This window comes from Hemiscyllium ocellatum, chromosome 16 (assembly GCF_020745735.1).
Source record: "Hemiscyllium ocellatum isolate sHemOce1 chromosome 16, sHemOce1.pat.X.cur, whole genome shotgun sequence".
NCBI classification, from domain to species: Eukaryota; Metazoa; Chordata; class Chondrichthyes; order Orectolobiformes; family Hemiscylliidae; genus Hemiscyllium; species Hemiscyllium ocellatum.
The window spans coordinates 80872362-80894645 of NC_083416.1; the positions used below are offsets into that span (position 1 = coordinate 80872362).

Below are 22284 nucleotides of genomic sequence, written 5' to 3' on the forward strand. Positions count from 1 at the left end.
GAGCCAGTTAATCCAATTTTCATAGGCAGTCTTGTCATTCACAGTGCTAATCTAGTGAAACCTCTTCCACAATCTCTCTATGAAAAGTACATTTTTTTCTTAGAAAAAGAGTGCAAGCCTGCACACAATACTCATAATTTCACCAAACCTTATAGCAGCAAAACATCCCAAATTGTGAATATCTATCTTCTTAAAAGGATGGACACTATATCCCCTGCCTGACTACTTTCACTGGCAAATGTACAACGAAACCATATTCTCTTGTATATCGACATCTGGATGCCTTCTTCCAATCCCACCCAGTATTGTGTCGTCAACAAACTTGGAAATGTCACATAAAAATTGGTTGCCTCTTCCAGGTAATTTATATATACCACAAATATCAGGAACCCAAACAACGATCCTTGCAGTACCCCAGTATTCACTATCTGCCACTGAGAAATAAACACCCCTTTATTCAGAACCTATCAACCAATTCTCCATCCATGACAATTTGTTAACCTGTATACATGCAATTTCATTTTGCTCACTGAACACTTTTGTGGGAAATTGTCAGGGTGAATACCCGAAACGAAATTAGTTAGCAAACAAAAAACTGCACTCCGGTGGAGTTGGAAATGAAACATTTCGAATCCTGACAAATTAATGTGCTGGCTTAATTCAAACTCATTGCATGAGCAATTCTGGAATATTAGACTTTGTACTGGTTAAAAATTAGAAATTAAACGTTGTTCCTGATCTTTTGAGACCAGTGTAACTGTATGTGTTCAAATACCTGATGGAATTGCACATATGATTCAACTTAGAAAATAGGGGTTCACGTATGTGTGCCTTCAAAATTCTGAAAGCTACAGATGATATTGATAATAACACACCACTTAATGCGGACCAGGGGAGGAATAATTGGGTCAGCATAATGCATGGCTCGAAATTTGATTTTTTTTATCCACAGGTTAATATATGTATTGCACAGAGAACTGAGTCTGGAGTCTGAAAATGGAAATCAAAATACAGGGATACTTATTCTCTCATTACAGAAGAGAACAATGAAATAGATTTGCGTGCCTGCCGTGAAAAATGCCTAAAATGGAAATAGCATACAATGACAGAAGAACCGTAACTGAATTAGAAATTAAATAATGCTTACACACAAATGAGGCAGAATGCTCAAGTAATTTTATTCTTTTTTTTCTCCTGCCATTTGTAATGTGTTATCATTTGGTCCTATTTATAAACTTGGAAACGGAGAGAAACAATGCATTGACAAACATCTTATTTTTATTATTGTGCAACAAAAAATCTGGCTGTGGAACTTACTTCTGCCCGCCTAGCTTTAAGAAATCTACGGTAATTTGATTGGTCGAATTTAAACATGCTACAATTCACCAACCAGAAGCTGAAATGTGGTTGGGGATCCGGACAGCCCCTTCACTACCCAGACAACATCACGTCCGATCAGACACACCGTAAAATTGGATAGTAAGCAGCTCGGTCGGAATTGTTCACGGATCAACCGGACATTTTCGAGAAACTAGACGACTTAAATCATAAAATCCTAGCGATTCTTGAAGCATTCAGGTATATACTACGTCGCAGTTGCGTTCGATACAAGAAAATGATATAATGATAAAGAGAATAATTAATGCTGTGGCTACATACTGAAATAAGGGGAATGTTTGACTTTGGAAATGAGATATAAAATATATTGGCTTCTAAAATGCCAATTCTTGTACTGCATATTTTCTTCTTGGAATCTAGTGTTTGGACAGATTCGTTATTTGATTCCTGAAGAACTACAACTCGGCGCCTTTGTTGGGAATATCGCGGAGGATCTCATCTTGGATGTAAAGCAGCTCTCGGCTCGCAATTTGCGGATAGTAACCGGGCCCAAGAAACAATATGTGGATATAAATTTGGACACTGGCATTTTAATTGTGACGAAAACAATTGACAGAGAAGAGATTTGCGGACAGAGCCTCAGTTGTGCGCTAAGCTTGGACGTTTTCCTTGAAAACCCTTTAAAGCTGAATCAGGTTACAGTGGAGATTCTCGATGTAAATGACAATGCTCCTAGCTTCCCAAATACACAATTCCGCCTAGAAATCTCAGAGCTTTCTATTCCAGGAACACGCTTTCCACTCGAGCCCGCGCGCGATCTGGACGTTGGAACCAACTCCGTGCAAAACTACGAGCTCCTTCCGAACGCTTATTTTAATCTCGATGTGCAAATGCGCAGTGGCAATGTAAAATCGCCAGTATTGGTGTTGCAGACATCCTTGGATAGAGAAACAGAAAGTAGACACATGTTGACGCTGGTAGCGAAGGATGGTGGTGTCCCTGTCAGGTCGGGCACGGCTCAGATCACGATAATCATAAACGATGCAAACGACAACGCTCCTGCCTTCCCGCAGTCAGTTTACAGAGTCAGTCTGTTGGAGAGTGCAGCCGCAGGAACGCAGGTAATCATATTAAATGCCACTGACTTGGACGATGGTGCCAACGGAGAGATAAACTATTCATTTGGTAGCCACACTTCAACTCGCGTTCGGGAACTGTTTGAGGTGGATTCTAAAACGGGTGAAATCAGAGTGAAACGGAAGTTGGACTACGAAGAAAATAGTGTCTTGGAGTTAAATATTCAAGCAACAGATGGAGGTTTGGACGCGATGTCAGGGCACTGTGATGTTTTGGTAAATATTATTGATGTGAATGATAACCCACCTGTCGTGAAGTTGATGTCTTTGTCGAGTACAATTTCGGAAGATGCTCCAGTCGGGACTGTAGTCTCTCTGATCACTGCAATAGATGAAGATTCTGGCAGTAATGGCCAGGTAGAATGTCACATTTCAAATAAACTTCCTTTTAAACTGGATTCCTCTTTAAAGAATTATTATGGAATAATTGTGCATCACCAATTGGATCGTGAAAATACCTCCAAGTATGACGTTACGATAACATGCACGGATGCCGGACATCCTCCGCTTACATCTGAGAAAACCATTCGGGTAGAGATTTCCGATATAAATGACAATGCGCCCCATTTCAAGCAATCTTTGTTTACAACAAATGTAATGGAGAATAATGATATAGGCGCTTCTATATTTTGCATTACAGCTTTTGATGCCGATATTGGCGTGAACGCTCGACTGAAATATTCTCTCCTGGAGACTCAGATTCAAAATTCCTCTATATTCAATTACATCACTATTAACTCGGACACTGGTGTCATACTCGCGCAGAGGTCTTTCGACTACGAAGAATTGAAACACTTTCAGATTCAAGCTCAGGTTATGGACTTTGGGACGCCATCACTGGCAAATAATATTTCAGTGGATGTTACTATCCTCGATCAGAATGACAATGCTCCAGTTATTGTGCAGCCATTAGCTGAATTTGGATCAACAGCAATGGAGACAATTTTCAGGTTTGCAGAGCCAGGGCATTTGGTGGCCAAGGTTTCCGCCATTGACGCTGACGCGGGTCAGAACGGTCGCCTTTCCTATTCGATTTTACAAGCCACACAGCATAATCTTTTTACTATTTCAACAAGCTCTGGGGAGATTTGGACAATCCGTCGTATCATTTCTCGAGATGCCTTAAAGCAAAGGCTGGTGATTCTGGTAAAGGATAATGGAACACCATCTCTTTCTGCCTCCGTCACTATTATCTTATCTGTGATTGGTGGTGACGCTGAAACAATGTCCAATGTCATTGGTTCATCTACAGACGCCGGGTTCAGTCCTGATATGAGCCTTTCCTTAGTCATGGCATTAGGAACCATTTCTAGCATTTTTCTCGTCATTTTGATTATTCTCGCTGTGAAGGTTCATAAAAGCAGGAATTCACTGGGTGGTCAACACTGTTCTCTGGGAGTTTGTTGTTGCCTTGAAACCAGACATTCTCTGAATGGAATTCAAAATGCTAGTAGAAGCCTTCAGATACCCCCAAATTACGTTGAGGTATTTGGTGGTGACCCACTTTCTCAGAGTTTTCGCTATGAGTCATGTTCAACGTTGCAGTCAACAAGGGGAGGCTTCATAACCTCCAACAGATACAGGTCATCCATGGACAAAACGTCTGCCCGGAAAGATTATCTTGGGAAAGAGGATCCAGAGTTGCTGCATACTGATAAGGTTAGCAACCCTATGAACAATGAGGTGAGCTACTTCAAGAATTAGAATACAATCACCACAGATTTTCTTTCTTTAAAATTCTTTTAAGCAATTTCAGCATCACTGCTTCTCCAGCAATTTAGTACCGCCCCAGTTGTCCTAAAGAATGTTATTTCTTGGTGTCTTCCTCAACTGACATCTTCCATTTGGCATTTGTCCATCCATCCTGTGTTTAGGAAGGAAGGGAACCCCACAATTTCACTCCACGACAGTACTGGAACCATATTATACGTACAGGTCAGGACAGTCTATGCCATGTCAAATTGCTTTTCTTGCATTTACTATTCTTGCCCTCCTCGTTACTACTTCTCTTGCATTTGCAAAGAATATAACAGAAGTCTTGGTTAGTTGCTGCATTGCACCTTAGAGATGATTCACACTGCTTACAAACTCATTGATCGTGGAAAAGTCCATATTGAAGATAATATGGAAAGTGCCAGTAAAATGGGTTGCTTGGTTCCTGTTGGTGTCAAATATCCTCAGTGTTATTGGAAATACATACCCCCAGGCAAATGGGTCTCATTCCATCACATATCTAATTGGTGCTTTAACACCTCTGGACAGTCGTGGGGAGCCAGGAGTGAGATCCTTGGCCAGAGTTACTGAGTTCTGACTTTCTCGTCTAGTCACTATACTTGCTGAGGTTTGTTTGTCAATTAACTCAGTTAACAGGATGGTAGGTGTGTAATGCAAAGTAACATCAACAGGTGTTCTGTTCCTGCATTTCTTGAGGTTGTTATGAAGGATTCTCCTTCCTGACCTCTCCCTCACTTGATGTGGCAATTCTTAGGTTTTACCACCACCATCAGCCCTCCCTAATGAGAGAGCAGCCCTCAGGATCAGTAAGAGTATAACAACTTTATATTTTACCATTTCATTTTCTGATCATTTGGTAAACATCGACAAGTTAATGTTTGGATGTATGAAAACGTTAGGAAGTGCATCCTTGTAAATGTGAGAATATGAGCATTTATTTAATATATATGTAGTTTTCTGCATAATAACAATTGCTTCCCAAAATTCCTGATTTACTGCAGTTTGGTTGTATCTCCACAGATAAGTTTATTTTTCTAATTCAATCATGGGACATGGGCATCCCACGCTGGTCAGCATTTATTGTCTATCCCTAGTTGGCACAAGAAGGTGGTGGTGAATTGCCTTCTTGAGGCAGTCCATATGCTGTGGGTTGACCCACAATACCGTTAGAGAGAAATTCCAGGATTCTGACCCAGAGACTGGCAATATATTTCCAAGTCAGGATGGTGAGTGGCATAGAGAGGAAGTCATATGTGTGGTGTTCCCATTTATCTGCTGCCCTTATCCTACTGAATGGAAGTGCCATGGCTTGGCATGTGCTTTCTAATGATCTTTAGTGAATTTATCCTGTGCATGCTGTCGAGAGGACACGTTGCTGCTGCTGAGTGGTGGAAGGAGTGGTGACAATCAAGTAAGCTGCTCCTGAATTGTGTGAAGATTGCCGGTGTTGTTGGCATTGCACCCATTAACGCAAGGCTGAAACATTCCATCGCACTGCTGACTTGCACCTTGTAGATGGTGGACAGGTTTTGGAGAGTCATGAAGTGAATTACTTCCTAGCTTCTGACCTGCTCTTGTTTACTGTCTACAACGTACAATCGCACTGTTATAAGAAGGGTATTATTAAGCTGGAGAAGTTTTAAAAGAGATTTACCAGTGTGTTGCCTGGAATGGTGCGTTTAAATTATAATGAGAGGTTGGACAAGCTGGTACATTTTTTGTCTGAAGTGTCGGACGTTAAGGGTGTCCTGTTCGAGATCTAGATAAGCATGAGGGGTCTAGGTAAGGTGAATGGTAGGTGTCCTTTCCCCAGACTGAGAAAGTTCAAGACTTTGGGCATATTTTTAAGGAGAGATAATCTAGATTTTAAAGAGACATGTGAAGTATATTTTTACACAGAGAGTATTTCGTGTGTGGACTGAACATCCAGAAGAACTGGTGGATGCAGTAACAGTTAGAACATTTAAAATATATTTAAGTAGGTAGATGAATAAGAAATGTTTGTAAGGATATGGGCGAAATGCAGATATTTAGGGCTAATTTAGTTTGAGATTATAGTCAACATGCAATGATTGGATAGAAGGATGTGTTTCAGTTCTGTACAACTTTGTGACTCTATTCGATGAAATGCAATTCCAGTACATTGTAAAGACATGTTTAGCAATTGTTCTGTAATCTAGTTCATATTAGGATTGTCTTAAAATTCGTATTTGATTATCTATAAGCATAGAATGTGTGAGCAAGACAAAGAACAAAAAACAGCAACAATCCACTTGACCCATCAAGACTGTACCGACCCATGATGCCTTGCTAACCTAAAATCTTTTTGCCTCTACGTGGTCTGTATCCTCCTGCTCCCTGCCTACTCATGTATCTGTAAATAAGCCTCTTCAACATTCCTGTTATATCCATCTCCACCATGTTTTCTGATACCACATTCCTGGCACTTACCACCATTTATGTAAAAAAAAAACCTGCTTCTCCCATCTCCTTTGACTTACTTGCTTTTAATGTAGCTGATGTTCTTTAGTAATTAGCATTTCTGCCCTGGGAAAAAGAACTCTAACTATCCATTCTATCCGTGCCCTTCCACTATCTATACTCCGTAATCATGTGGATTTTAACTGTGTGACGAAACTCTAATAGCTTGGATGTACGCAGACAAGTATAGAGCATAATTGAAATCCCAACCAGAGTTTCCAAAGTAGTTGTGCAATGGCTGGATTCGAAATACATTCAAAAAAAAATCTAAAAAAAAACCGGAAGTTGCTGGGAAAGCTGAGGCCCAAAAGATTACTGAACCTGAATTGTTGACTCTGCTCTCTCTTCACTGATGCTGCCAGACTTGCTGAACTTTTCCAGCAACATCTGTTTTGTTTCTGACTTACGGCATCTGCAGTTCTTTCAGTTTTTATGTAGAATATATAAAGTTGCTGAGGGATCTGACACAAATTCCTCTCCCAGCCTGTGTTTCTAGTAAAATAGTGAGCAAAATCACTGAATCATCCTGGTAGTTCTGGACATCTCCTAAACATACAAATAAATCACCTTATGTCTGTATAAATGCATTGACAAGCACACATTGAAGTAATTAATGATACATGAATTAACATAAGTCACTTATTCTCATATGGCCCTGTGCTATATAATGCAATAACCAGCAAATCCCTAATATTCCATTCGTGCTGAGCAATAATATGAATTATGGTAATACATCGTATATTGCCCCAATGTTAAGAATACAAGTTCAACCAGGCCTGTTTTCTCACCCACTACACAAAGCCTACTCTCCTTCTACACCCATCTGTTCAACAAACCCATAGAGAATACAAGGCCAGCCTTAATCCATCTTGCATCAGACACTGAAAGCATACTGAAATAAAATCAAAATGTGTGAGAGAAACTCAACAGACCTGGTTGCATCTGAGCAGAGGGAAACAGAGTTCATGTTTTGAGTCCAATGTGACTGTGCATCGAACATTGCACAAACACGTTTTTTTTTAAAGTAACTGTATTTCTCTCTGTTAAATACCTGCCAGGACTGCTGAACTTCTCCCGCATGTTTTGCTTTTAATTCAAAGATTTTACAAGATTTTACCTTTTATTTTACAGTAACCATACTTCTCAACCATTCCTTTACTACAAGTGATCCTGTTGTTGAGTCAAAAATGTTGCTATCATGAATGAGTAAGTAATAAATATTAATGGTTAAATTCAGAAAACCATTTTTAAATAGTGACACAACAGAAAATTAATGGTTAGTGTAATAATTAGGGCCTAAAGAAATGTGCTTAGTTGAAGAAGAATATGATCCTAATCTGATTATTCACTATAAAACATCTCACACGTAATATTTAGCAAAGGGAGCTAAAATTACAAACGAACTAAAATAGGTATTATTTTCAGTTGCACAAACATAAATGTTCATCTCAACTAAAAGCATTCAGCCAATTCATTCCAGCTTCAATAAGTTGTATGTACGGGGATTGGTTGAACATGAGAGCTCCCCACTGACCAATCAGAAGATAAGATCTGAGTGGCGATCTTGACTGCCCCCTTCTCTGCTTACACGCAGTCAGATACAGTGGAGAATGAAATCGTGAACTGCTGAACATTTGAGAGATTTATACTGTTAATTACGGTTTTCAGATACGTAGGAATGTTTTGTCAGAAAAATCCCAGCGAAGTGCAAACCTGAACGTATTTTATGCACATTCTCACACAGTGAGTTGTTAGGGTATGAAACACAGTCCGTGAAAATATGGTGGAGGCAGTTCCAGTTGAGGCATTGGATTCGGCATTAGATTTGTTTGAAACGATGTGATGTATAGGTATAGAAGAAAAGGCAGGAGATTGACACTAGATAACGGAACAGGACAAGATAATGAGACAGTGTAGAAACAATATTTTGAATTTTCTCCCGCATTGCAAAAAATCTGTGATTGTTTAATATCGTTATGGAAGCTATTCAATACACATTTTAATATACCACAGGTGAGAATTTGTTTGGAATTTGAGACTCAAAGAATTGACTGCAGTTCACCGATGTGAATTGAATTTGCCACAGAAGACTGTGATGATTCTGCCAATGCACAAAGCAATTTGATCGATTGTTGGAACAGTTAATCGAAGAATTGTTGGTATTAAATACTTACAGCTGAGGGACTGACATAATTTCCTTGGTGAAATAGAAACTTAGTTTACAGTACACACCTGAAGTTGCTCAGACCTCACAAGATACTTACATTTCATGACAGAATTTGAAGGGAAAATACAACACTTACTCCTCATTTCTTCGAATACAACGCTGTAAATTATGGATTCTGACCTGAATCCCTAGCTTTTAAAATGGTTCTGAACTATATGAGTATACTGCAGTCGTGTAAACATATTTTTAAATGAGCCACAATTACATGGCCAGTCCGTGAGATGAAAGAAAAATCCTTACTTTCAGGATGACACTACGAATAGAAAAGTTTATTGAAGATATGGAGTCAATCTACATAGAAATGGACCCTTCTGTTCTGTTTGCTTATCCTGACCAAGTTTCCTAAACTGAACTGCATTAGACCAATATCGATCTAAATCTTTCCTATCCATGTACCTAAAAAGAATGAAAAGTGTCTAATTTGGAAACTAAGTACGTAAATGTGTGCATCATCAATTACAAAAGGTGAGTAATGATCATAAATCAAAAACAGTGAAGTAGAAACGTAGAAATATAGCAACTATGGCCAGAACTAGGCCAACTGGACATTCCAACATATTCCACTATCCAGTATGATCATGGTTAGCCCCTTATCTCATGATATATTCTTTCTTTCCCCCCAATCTCCTTGATGCCTTTAAAATCTAAATACTTACCTATCTCTTTCTTTAATATCCAGTGAGTTGGCCTCCCCAATCTTTTATGGTAGAGAATTGCATATGCTCACGTCCATTTGAGTGACGAAATGTTTCCTAATCTAAATTCTAAATGGCCTACTCCATATCCCAAGACTGTGACTTTGGTTCCAGTCACCCCAACCAGGGAAAGCATCTTCCAGTCTGTCCAACGTATAAGAATTGTGTACATTTTATTCAAGTCTCCATTCATGGTTATATGCAGACATGATTACAGAGCCAGTCTAACCAATCCCTTCTCATAGGTAATCCTGCCATCCAAAACATTGGCCAAGTGAAACCGCTTGCACACGCCCTGTATAAAAACTTTATCCTTTCTTTGGAGAGAAACCAAACCTGTGAACCATTTTGAGGGCATAATCTCACCAAGCCCTGTAATTGTAAGACTTCCTTACTTCTCAATATTCATTTTCTTGCAAAGAAGGAAAAAATATCTTCTGCCTGACTACTTGCAATGTCAGATGTTCAAGGACACCAAATTCTTTTGAATATCCACATCTTGGATGTCTTCTTGCATCCTTCTCATGATTCAGAATCCCACCCAGTTTTATGTCATCAACAAACTTGGAAATGTCATATTGCAATTGTTTCCCCATCCAGATCATTTATTTATACGAGAAACAACTGGCACCCGAATAACTATGCTTACTGCACCCCAGTATTCACTACCTGCCACTGAGAAAAATACACTCCATTATTGAATCTGTTTCCTCTTTGTCAACCAATTTTAAATCCATGACAATTGATTGAATGAAATTTCATTTTGCCGATAAAACTCATTTGTGTGATTTTATCAGGTTGATTAGCCAAAACCACGTGGGTATTAGTTTATCAAAATGAAAACGTCCACTTGGGCTCATTTGGAAGTGAGTTGTTTTGAATCCTGAAAAATTAATATCCTGGCTTTCTTTAACTTCATTGCATGAACAATTCTGGAATGTTGAGTTTTGTACTGCTCAAAAATGCACATTGTACGTAAAAATTGAACACTGTCTCTTACTTTTTGGAGACACCTGTAATTATGTGTTTTTGAGTAGCTGATAGAACTGTCTGATTCAGATTAGAGAACAGGGGTTCACGTACATATGAATTTAATATTCTGGAACCTGCAGATTACCTTGTAAGTAACAAACTACTTAAGTTGGACCGGAGTGTAAGACCTGGGTAAAGAGTAAAATGCTTCTGCACATAATTTGTCATGATTGCGCATGCTTGAGGTTAGAAGATTTTTTTAGCGGATTAATGTATCTATTACAATAAGAATGGAAAATATTACAAGTAAAACTATAGTTATATGGAGTCTCAAGAAGGAATCAAACCATAATAATACTGATGTCTCATTACAGGGGACAACTATGAAATAGTTTTTGTTCCTGTCGTGAGAAATGCCGAATTTGATAACACAATGCAAAAGCACAAAAACAGTAGCTGAATCATAAGTTAAGCAATAATGACACACAACTGGGGCAGATGGCACATGTTCTTTTATTCTTATCACCCCTGTGATATGTGACTTGTTGTCATTTGGACCTAGCTATCACTTTGTGAACGTGGAGAAACAATACAGCGAAATATGTCTTAAAATATTTTTTATTGTACAACAATAAATCTAGGCATTCGCATTCACTTCAAAACTCTCAGCTTTAAGAAATCAGAGGTAACTTGATTGGTCGAATTGAAACACGAATCAGAAGCTGAGATGTGATTGGGGATCCGGACAGCCTCTTCACTACCCAGACGCCATCACGTCCGATCAGACACAAAGTAAAATTGGATAGCAAGCAGCTCGGCAGAAATTATTCCCGAATCGACGGGTCACATAGACCAAGTAAATGACTGAAATGATATAATCCTACCGATTCGGAAAAGGTCCAGGTATTTACTGCATCGCAGTTGCTTTCGATCTGAAATCATTGACATTGCTATAAAGAGAATAATTGATGCTGTGGTTAGATACAGAAATAAGGGGAATGTTTGACTCTGGAAATGAGATATAAAATATATTGGCTTCTAAAATGCCAATTCTTGTACTGCATGTTCGCTTCTTGGAATCTAGCGTGTGGACAGATTCGTTATTTGATTCCTGAAGAACTACAACTCGGCGCCTTTGTTGGGAATGTCGCGGAGGATCTCAGCTTGGATGTAAAGCAGTTCTCGGCTCGCAATTTGCGGATAGTAACCGGGCCCAAGAAACAATATGTGGATATAAATTTGGACACTGGCATTTTAATTGTGACGAAAACAATTGACAGAGAAGAGATTTGCGGACAGAGCCTCAGTTGTACCCTAAATCTGGACGTTTTCCTGGAAAATCCTTTAAAACTGTACCAGGTTACAGTGGAGATTCTCGATATAAATGACAATGCTCCTAGTTTCCCAAATGCACAATTCCGCCTAGAAATCCCAGAGCGTTCTATTCCGGGAACGCGCTTTCCACTCGAGCCCGCACACGATCTGGACGTTGGAACCAACTCCGTGCAAAACTACGAGCTCCTTCCGAACGATTATTTTGTTCTCGATGTGCAAATGCGCAGTGGCAATGTAAAATCGCCAGTATTGGTGTTGCAGAGTTCCTTGGACAGAGAAACAGAAACCAGCCACAGGTTAACGTTGATAGCGAAGGATGGTGGTGTCCCTGTCAGGTCGGGCACGGCCCAGGTCACGATAATCGTTAACGATGCAAACGACAACGCTCCTGCCTTCCCGCAGTCAGTTTACAAAGTCAGTCTATTGGAGAATGCAGCCGCAGGAACGCAGGTAATCATATTAAATGCCACTGACTTGGACGATGGTGCCAACGGAGAGATAAACTATTCATTTGGTAGCCACACTTCAACTCGCGTTCGGGAACTGTTTGAGGTGGATTCTAAAACGGGTGAAATCAGAGTGAAACGGAAGTTGGACTACGAAGAAAATAGTGTCTTGGAGTTAAATATTCAAGCAACAGACGGAGGTTCAGACGCAATGTCGGGGCACTGTGATGTTTTGGTAAATATTATTGATGTGAATGATAACCCCCCTGACATGACTTTAACATCTTTGTCAAGTATAATCTCGGAAAATGCGCCAGTTGGGACATCAGTCGCTCTGTTTGCTGTAGCAGATAAAGATTCGGACAGAAACGGGCAGGTACAATGTCGCATTTCAAATAACCTTCCATTTAAACTGGATTCCTCTTTAAAGAATTATTATGGAATAATTGTTCATCATTCACTGGATCGTGAAACTATTTCCACATTTGACGTTACAGTAACATGCACAGATTTCGGAGGTCCTCCTCTTACATCCGAGAAAACCATTCGGGTAGAGCTTTCCGATGTAAATGACAACGCGCCCCATTTCATGCAATCTTTATTTACCACAAACGTAAAGGAGAATAATGATATAGGCGCTTCCATATTTTCCATTACAGCCTTTGATGCTGATATTGGCGTGAACGCGCGACTGAAATACTCTATCCTGGACTCGCTCATTCAGAACGTCTCCGTGTTCAATTACGTCTCTATTAACTCGGACACTGGTGTCATATGCGCGCAGAGATCTTTCGATTACGAGGAATTGAAAAACTTTCAGATTCAAGCTCAGGTCATGGACTCTGGGACGCCATCACTCGCAAACAACGTCTCAGTGGATGTTATTATCCTCGATCAGAATGACAATGCTCCAGTCATTGTGCAGCCATTAGTCGAATTTGGGACAACAGCAGTAGAGACAATTTCCAGATTTGCAGAACCAGGGTATTTGGTGGCCAAGGTATCTGCCACTGACGCTGACGCAGGTCAGAACGCTCGCCTTTCTTATTCGATTTTTCAAGCTACCCAGCATAACCTTTTTACTATTTCACCAGACTCTGGGGAGATTTGGACAATCCGCCATATCGTTTCTCGAGATGCCTCAAAGCAAAGGTTGGTGATTCTGGTAAAAGATAATGGATCACCATCTTTTTCTGCCTCAGTCACCATTATCTTATCTGTGATTGGTGGAGACACTGAGACATTCTCCATCGTCAGTGGTTCATCTGAAAATCTTGGGTTCAATCATGATCTAAGCCTTTCCTTGGTCATCGCTTTAGGAACCATTTCTAGCATTTTTCTCGTCATTTTAATTATTCTTGCTGTGAAGGTTCATAAAAGCAGGAATTCCTTAAGTGCTCAGCACTGTTCCCTGGGTGTTTGTTGTTGCCTTAAAACCAGACATTCTCTGAATGGAATTCAAAAGGCTAGTAGAAACATACAGATACCCTCAAATTACATTGAGGTTTTCGGTGGTGACCCACTTTCTCAGAGTTTTCGCTATGAGTCATGTTCAACGTTACAGTCAACGCGGCCAGACTACATAACGCCCAACAGTTACAGGTCATCCACTGACAAAAAGCATGTTGTGAGTGGTTATATTGGGAAACAGGATCCAAAGCTGCTGCACGCTGAGAAGATTAGCAACCCTTTGAACAATGAGGTGAGCCACTTCAAAAATGGGAATAGGATCCTGGCAGCTTTGATTTGTTTTTGTTTCTGTTTTTTTTTCACGCAACCTGAGCATCATTATTTGGCTAACATTATTGTATAGCTCCAGTTGTCCGGAAGAAAGTAGTTTCCAAGTGCCTTCCTCAACTGACATCTTCCAGGTTGCATTGGTGTATACAATCTGTACGTAAGAAGGAAATCCTCCAAATTGATTCCACTACATTTTGGCCCATGTTTTATTTCCAGGCCAGGACAGTCGGCGTCATGTAAAATTGTTTTTCTTGCATCCACTGTTCTTAACCTTCTAGGTGTTAGTTGTGTACATTTGCAATGAATATCAGAACAAGTTTGGTAAGTTGCAGCAGTGCATCTTGTACATGATGGTGGAAAGAGTAGATATTGATGATATTGAAGATATTATGTGTTATGCCAGTGAAACTGGCTGCTTTGTCCTGGATGTTGTTAATTATCTTGAGTGTTGATGGATAAGCATAGCTCCAAGCAAATAGAGCTCATTCCAATGCTGTCCTAATTTGCGTCTTCCATATTCAGGTGTGTCTATGGAGTCAGGTGATGTGGTACCTGGTCCAAATTATTGTTTTCTAATTATTTCTTATAGCCACCATACTTTTCCAATTCTGGTTTTCAGTTAGCTCAGTTGGCTGGATGGTAAGTTGTTCAATTCCTGCATTGGTTGAGGTTACCATGAAGGATTCTCCTTTTTGACCTCTCTAACAAATGAGGTGTGTTGATCCTCAGGTTAAAACACCACCACTCATCCCTCCCTTATAAAAGGCAAATGATCAGAAGGGATATGGCAACTTTACCTTTTACCATTTCAATTTCTGGTCGTTTGTTAAACAACAAGTGGTTTATCTTTGTTTGTACAAGAAAAGGAAATGCATCACTTGTAAATGATATGAGTGCGTATTTAACTGATATAGATAGTTTCTTGCGTAACAACAATTTCTTTCCACATTTCCTGATTAATGGTGGTATCTCCAGAGATTTTGTTTTTTAATTTACTCATAGGACATGAGTGTCGCTAACTGTCCAGAATTTATTGCGTGTCCCTATTTACCCAGATGAGGTGCTAGCGAACAGCCTTCTTAAACTACAGCTGTCCTTATGCTGTAGTTTGACCCACAATGCCCTGACGGAGGAATTTCAGGAGTTTGACCCAGCAATAGGCAATATATTTACAAGTCAGGATGGTGAGTGGGTCGGAGGCGAACTTAAAGATGGTGGTGTTCCCATGTATCTGACGTCCTTATCCTTTTTGGATTGGAGAGGTTTTGGGTTTGGAAGGTGTTTTCTGAGAACCTTTGATGAATTTCTGCAGCTCCTCTTGTCGTACACACTGCTGACACTGAGCATTATTGGTGGAAGGACTGGATCCTTGTGCATGTGGTGCTAATTAAGTGGGCTGTTTGCCCTGGATGGTGTCAAGAGGTTTCAGTGTTTTTAGGGTCGCACCCATTGAACCAAGTGGGAAGTATTCTATCAAATTGCTGAACTGTGTCTTGTAGGTAGTGGACAGACATTGGGGAGTCGGTAGGTGTTTTACTCCTCCCAATATTCTTAGCCTCTGACCTTGCTGTTGTTTACAATCTATAATTTACAATCATCTTTTTACAAGAAAGATATTATTAAGCTGGAGAGGGTTCAGGAGAGATTTACCAGGATAATGTCACGAATGGAGGAGATGAATAGGCTGGGATTTTGTTCTATGAAACATCAGAGTTTGAGTAGTGACCTCATGAAAGGTTATCAAATCTTGAGCGGTATAGATAAGGTAAATGGCAGATGTCATTGTCCTAGCATGGGAGATTTCAAGACCACGGGGCATATTTTTATGGTGAGAGAGGAAATATATCACAAAGACATGAAGACTGACGTTTTAACACAGAAAGTGGTTTCTGTGTGAAATGAACTTCCAGTGGAAGTGATGGATGCGAGTACGGTTACAACATTTAAAGGATATTTGGATGAGTACGTGAATAAGAAATGTTTGGAGGGGTACAGGTCAAGTAGAGGCAGGTGGGACTAGTATAATTTGTAATCATAGACGGCGAGGAATGTCTCCACGGAAAGATCTGTTTCAGTGCTGAATGGATCTATGACACTACTTGAGATTAAATTTAATTCCAGTAAGTTCTGAAGTCTTTTTTTTAACCAGTTACTCTGTGGTCGACATCGTTCTTAAGTATATAGTTGCTTATCTATTAGCATTGAAAATGTGGATGACAAAGAGCAAAGAACAGTGCAGCACAGGAACAAGCCATTTGACTTTCCATGATGGTACCAAAACATGATGACTTTTGAAACAAAAACGTTTTTCCATGTATATGATCAATATCCACCTGTTCACTCCCTACTCACATATCTGTCAACATGTCTCTTAAATCTTGTTTGGTGCCTGCAACCACCATATCCTCTGATAGCTCATTACAGATACTTATCATCCTCTGTTTAAAAACCTGTTTCTCACATCTCCATTACATTTACCCTGTTTTACCTAAAACCTGTATTCCCTAGTAATTGACAGTTCTTCCTTTGGGGAACCACCCTGACTATCCAATCAATGCCTCGATCATGTATGCAGAGATCAGCAGAGATCTCTCTGTTTTGATGCACTGAAAGAAGTACAGTGGATTACAGTGCTCACCAGAGGTTGCAAAGTAGTTATATAATCATTGGATTTGAAATAGTTTCAAACAAAGAGGATTTGAACTTGCTGAGGGCTCTGAAAGAAACTTACACAATATCAATTAATCATCTTGTTAGTTTTTCATTATGTCCTGCATAATGCACTGAACAGTAAATCTTGCATATATGGTGAGTAATAATATGAATCGAGGGGCTATACCATGTATTTACAAACTGTTTAGAATACAAACTTGACGAGGCCTGTTTCCCCACCTAATACATCAAGCCCACTCTTCTCTAAACCCAGCTCTTATCCCAACCCCATGCAAAATACAAAACCAGCCATAATCCATCTTGCATTAGATACTGAAGTTATACTTAAATAAAATCGAAACGTGAGTTAGAAACTCAGCAGATCAGATTGTATCAGAGGAGAGAGAAACAGAATTCATGCTTTGAATCCTGTATGACTCCATTAAACATTCCATTAAAAAACTTAAAACTTAATTCTGTTTCTCTTTCTGAAGATTCTGCCAGACCTATTCAGTCCTCCAGCACGTTTAGTTTTAATTCTGATCTCCCACCATCCACAGTATTCTACCATAGTCATACTTGTCTACCATTTCTTTACTTCAAGTGATCCTCTTATTGAGTCAAAGAATGTTACTACAATGGATGAGTAAATAAGAACAAGTAATTACTGATAACTCATTGGGTAAATTCAGTGAAGCATATTTACATGGTGAAGCGCCAGAAAATTATTGGATACTGTAATTGTGAGTCTAAAGAAATGTGTTAGTAGAAGAGAAAGATCGTCCTGATCTGGTTATTCACTATCAGGCGTCTCACAAGTAATATTTTTGAAAAGGAAACTAAAATCATCAATTAAATAAAAATATCTCATTTTTAATTTCACAATCGTAAATTTTAAATCCAACTAAACAAAAACTGCCAAGTCTTTAGGAAGTGGTCTGTACGGCGATTGGTTGAACGTGAGAGCTCCCTGCTGACCAATCAAAAGCTGAAATGTGAGTGGTGATCTAGATTCCTCCCTTCCCTGCTCAAACAGAATCAGACACAGTGGCGAATAAATGGCGAAGTGAGGTCTATTTGTGAGGTTTCTGAGGTTATTGAAGTTTTTCAGAAAAATAGGAATGTTTGTCAGGAAAATGATTTGTAGGAGCCTGTGTTGTACTGGGGAGGACAAAGTTAAAATCTCACAATATCAGGTTGTGGTCCAACAGGTTTATTTGGAAGCATTAGCTTTCAAAGCACTGCTACTTCTTCAGGTAGTTGTGAAGCAAAACCATTAGACACAATTTATAGCAAAGGTTTACAGTGTTGTGCAAGTAAAATGATATATTTAACAAACCTTGATTTTTTTTTAGAATGGGTTACTGGTTTCAGTTCATTATTATTTAAATCTCAGAACTTCTTTTAAATCACATGCTCAAGATAACTTAAGGCTTTATAAAAATAAGGTGACATCTCATCTCAGACAATGCATTAAAGATGCGAGGTCAGAGTCTGCTTGTATTCCAATCTTGAGTCAGACTGGTTCTATTTCCAAAGTGGAATTTACAAAATCTGCGCCCTCTGTCAACACACACAGTCAGCCCTTATAAAATTTTGTAAATTCCACTTTGGAAATAGAATAAGTCTGACTCAAGATTGGGATACAGACAGACTCTGGCCTCACACCTTTAATGTGTTATCTGAGGTGTGATGTCACTTTTTTAAAAATAAAACCTTAAATTATATTGAGAATGCGACTTAAAAGAAGTTCTGGGATTTGTATATTAATGAACCAAAACTTGTAACCCATTCTAAAAGATCAAAGACTTAACAACAATCGAAGCTTGTTAAATATATCATTTTACTTGCATGACACTGTAAACTTTTACCATAAATTGTCTGTCTTAAGGTTCTGCTTCACAAGTACCTGAAGAAGCAGCAGCACTTCTGGACAATAACCTGGTGTTGTGCGATTTTTAACTTTGTCGGGAAAATCTCAGTGAAGTTGAAAACCTGATTGTATTTTATGCAAATTCTCACACAGCTCGTTGTTAGGGAACAGATTCCATTCCATGGAAATGTGTTGGAGACAGTTCGAATTGAGGCATTCAAGACGCATTGGATTTTTGAATAATATGATATGCAGGTGTGTGGGGAAAAGGCAGGAAATTGACAGTAGTTAATTTAACTGGAGTAGACAAAAGAGACAGTGCAAGCACAATAGATTGGATTTTCTCATTCTGCAATGTCATGATTTTGTGATTCTTTGATAACGTTACTGAAACTATTCAGTCAACATTTCAATACATTACAGATCAGACTTAGTTTGGATTTTGAGACTCAAAGAACTGATGGTAGTTCATCTGTAGCATATGAAAACTGGAATTGTTGCATAAAACTGATCGTTTTGCCAATGCACAAGACTATTTGATCGATTTAGGGATGGTCACTCTAAAAATGCTAACTTTAAATAATTACAGCTGTGGGATTGACATAATTTCATCCGGGAAGTGGAAACTCAGTTTGCAGTAGATGCCTGAACCTCCTAGTCTCTTGTCAAGGAAGGAATTCCTGTGCTTGCACAGGTTATTTACATGTTCAGACTTCACAAGGCGCTTACATTTCACGATGGAGTTTGAAGAACAAAGAGAACACGTCCTACTCATTTGTTAGAACACAACAGGTGGACTTTATGGAGCCAGTCTTGAAGCCCTTGTTTTTAAAAAAAATTTCTGAATTACATGAGCACACTTTATTTGTGTAAGTATATTTTTTCTGTGAGCCAGAATTGGATGGACAGTCAGTTAGCTTAAAGGAAGATCCTTATTTTCATGGTGGTATTTTACAATGAGAAAATTTGTTTGAAGATATACAGTCATACAACATGGCAACGTGCCCTTCAGTCGAACATTTCTATCCCGACCAAGTTTCCTAAACTGAACTGCATTTGTCCAATGTCCCTCTAAATCTTTCCTACCCATGTACCTGTACAGACTGAAAATATCTAATTTGGAAATTAAATATGTGTACCCATGTATCATAAATTACAAGAAGTAAGTAAACCAAAAATGATCATAAATCAAACACTGGGTGCAGAAAAATAAAAATAAAATGGAAACTAAAAATTAGACTATTTGGGCCTTCAAATCTACTCTACGATCCAACATGTTCATGTCAAATCTTCTATCTCAAGACCTTTTCTTTCTTTCTCCACAATCCCCTTGGTGTGTTTAAAATGTAGAAGTTATCTAATGCTTTCTGAAATATGTGCAATGAAATGGCCTCCCCAGTCTATTATGGTAGAGAATGCCATTGTCTCACGACCATTTCAATGAAGAAGGATGGCAGAGTAGCTCAGTGACTAGCACTGCTGCCTCACAGTGCCAGGGACCCAGGTTGAGTTCCAGCTTCAGGCAACTGTCTGAATGGAGTTTGCACATCTGTGCACATATCTGCTGGGTGGTCCGATTTGTTCCCATTGTATAAAGATGTGCAAATGAGGTGGACTGGCCATGCTAAAGTAGCTGGCGTGTTCAGGCATGCACAGGTCAGGTACAACAGCTATGGTACATGCGGTGTTATGGGACTGGAGTAGGAGGATGGATCTGGGTGGGATGCTGTTCAGAGGGTTGGCGTAAACTTGTGGTCCGGGTGGCCTGTTTCCACACTATGGAAATTCTTCTCTATTCAGTCAGTCTTTCTGCATTTCAGTCTTAATCTCGTATCCTGAGACTATGACCCCTAGTTCTGGACATGCCAACTCGGGAAAACATCTTTACTTTACGCAGTCTGACCAGCCTGTTAGAATTTTGTATGTTTCAGTCAAATCTCCTCTCATCTTTATAATATCCACAATATTGGTTGAGTGAAACCTCTTCTACAATCCCTCTGTGAAAGGTATATCCTTTCTTAGGGAGACACAACAAAGCTGCATGCAATACTCAAGGTGCAATTTTACCAAGCCCTGCAGTCATAAGGTATCCCCATTTCCAAATGCATACCATATTATACACAAAGACAAAATACACCCTGCATGACTACTTTCATTGGCACACAATAACACCAAATCTTTTTGTATATTCACATCTAGATGTCTTCTCGCATCCTTCTCATGAATCATAATCCCACTCAAATTTGTCTGACATTGCAATGGGTTCCCTCATCCAGCTCATAAATACATGCCATATATAGATGGGGCCCAAACACCAATCCTTGCAGTACCCTAATATTCACTCCCTGCCACTGAGAAAAAAAACGCTTTTATCATTGTCTATTGATCATTTTCAGTCCATGACAATTTATTAACCTGCATCATATGTAATTTATTTTTGCCTAATGAACTCATTTATGGGCTTTAATCTAGTTGATTACTCAACACCATGTATGTATGAATTGAGCCAATTGAAAACGTGCCTCTGTGCACATTTGAACGTGAATCATTTCGAATCCTGACAAATCAATATGCTGGTATTTTTCAAATCCATTGCTTGAGCAGTTCTGAAATGGTTGTACTGGTCAAAAATACATTTTGTGCCTTCAAAATACATACTGTCCCAGAACTTTGTATATTTTTAAACAGTAGATGAAAATACACGTATCATTCAGCTTAGAAAACAATGTTTCACATATGTGTGCCTTTAGTATTTTGATAGTGACAGATGACCTTAAAAATAACACGCAATTTAACATGGGCCAATGTGGAAGACCTAGGGAAGGAACATATAGTTCTGCATATTATTCTCCATAATCATTGGTGGCTCAAGATTGGACTTTTTTTTCACAGATTAGTATATGCATTGCGCACACATTGGAAAGTCATTCAACTGAAACGGCGTAGTTATATGGAGTCCGAAAATGGAAATGAAAATGTAATCATGACACAGTGGCATAGTGGTTAGCATTGTTGCCTCACAGTGCCAGTGACTCGGATTTGATTCCAGCCTCGGGTGACTGTGTGGAATTTACGCATTGTCCCCGTTTCCTCTGGGTGCTCCAGCTTCCTCCCACAATCCAAAGACATGCAGGTTAGTTGAATTGGCCATAGAAATTGCCCATAGTGTTTAGGGATATGTGGATTAGGTACATTAGTCAGGGGTAAATGTAGTGTGATAGGGTAGGGCAATAGGTCGCGATTGGTTACTCTTCAGTGTGTTGGTGTGGACTTTTGTGCCAAAATGGCCTGCTTCCACACTGTAGGGATTCTATTGCCTCATTACCAAGGAGAGTGATAAAGTAATTTTGTGTTTTTGTAATGAGAAATACGTAAATTGGGAATTGAATTCAATAACAGAACAATCGTAGCTGAATTAATAAGTAAATAATACTTAAAAATAAATGAGACAGATCGTACACTTTATTATTCTTATTTCATCTGTCATGTACATTATGTTGTGATATGTTCCGAAATAATACTTTGGGAAGAGGGAGAAACAATACAGTAACATGCTTAAAATATTTTTTATTGTACAACAATAAATCGAGGCATTTGTACTCACTTCAGAATGCCCAGCTTTAAGAAATCAAGGATAATTTGATTGGTCGAATTT

The 22284-nt window shown here is 39.2% G+C and overlaps 2 protein-coding genes across 3 annotated transcripts in view; both read left to right on the forward strand.

The window, feature by feature from the left end:
* Positions 1-22284, forward strand: part of LOC132823510 (protocadherin beta-15-like) — a 173842-nt gene that overhangs the window by 10155 nt on the left and 141403 nt on the right. The window contains exon 1 of one of the 2 annotated variants that reach the window (XM_060837443.1): positions 11382-14066. The exons of the other annotated variant lie outside the window; for it this stretch is intronic. Within the exon in view, the coding sequence (XP_060693426.1) occupies positions 11598-14066 (2469 nt within the window). The 5' untranslated portion in view covers positions 11382-11597. Of the gene's footprint in view, positions 1-11381; positions 14067-22284 lie in introns of those variants that run through there. 2 annotated transcript variants of the gene reach the window in all.
* On the forward strand, positions 1689-22262 carry LOC132823513 (protocadherin-10-like). The gene is made up of 2 exons (XM_060837453.1): positions 1689-4157; positions 22239-22262. Exons 1-2 carry the CDS (start codon positions 1689-1691, stop codon positions 22251-22253), a joined length of 2484 nt encoding a protein of 827 aa, XP_060693436.1. The 3' UTR covers positions 22254-22262.

Coding starts and splice junctions, on each gene's coding strand:
- LOC132823513 (XM_060837453.1), top strand. CDS start 1,689: ATGAGATATAAAATATATTGGCTTCTAAAATGCCAATTCTTGTACTGC.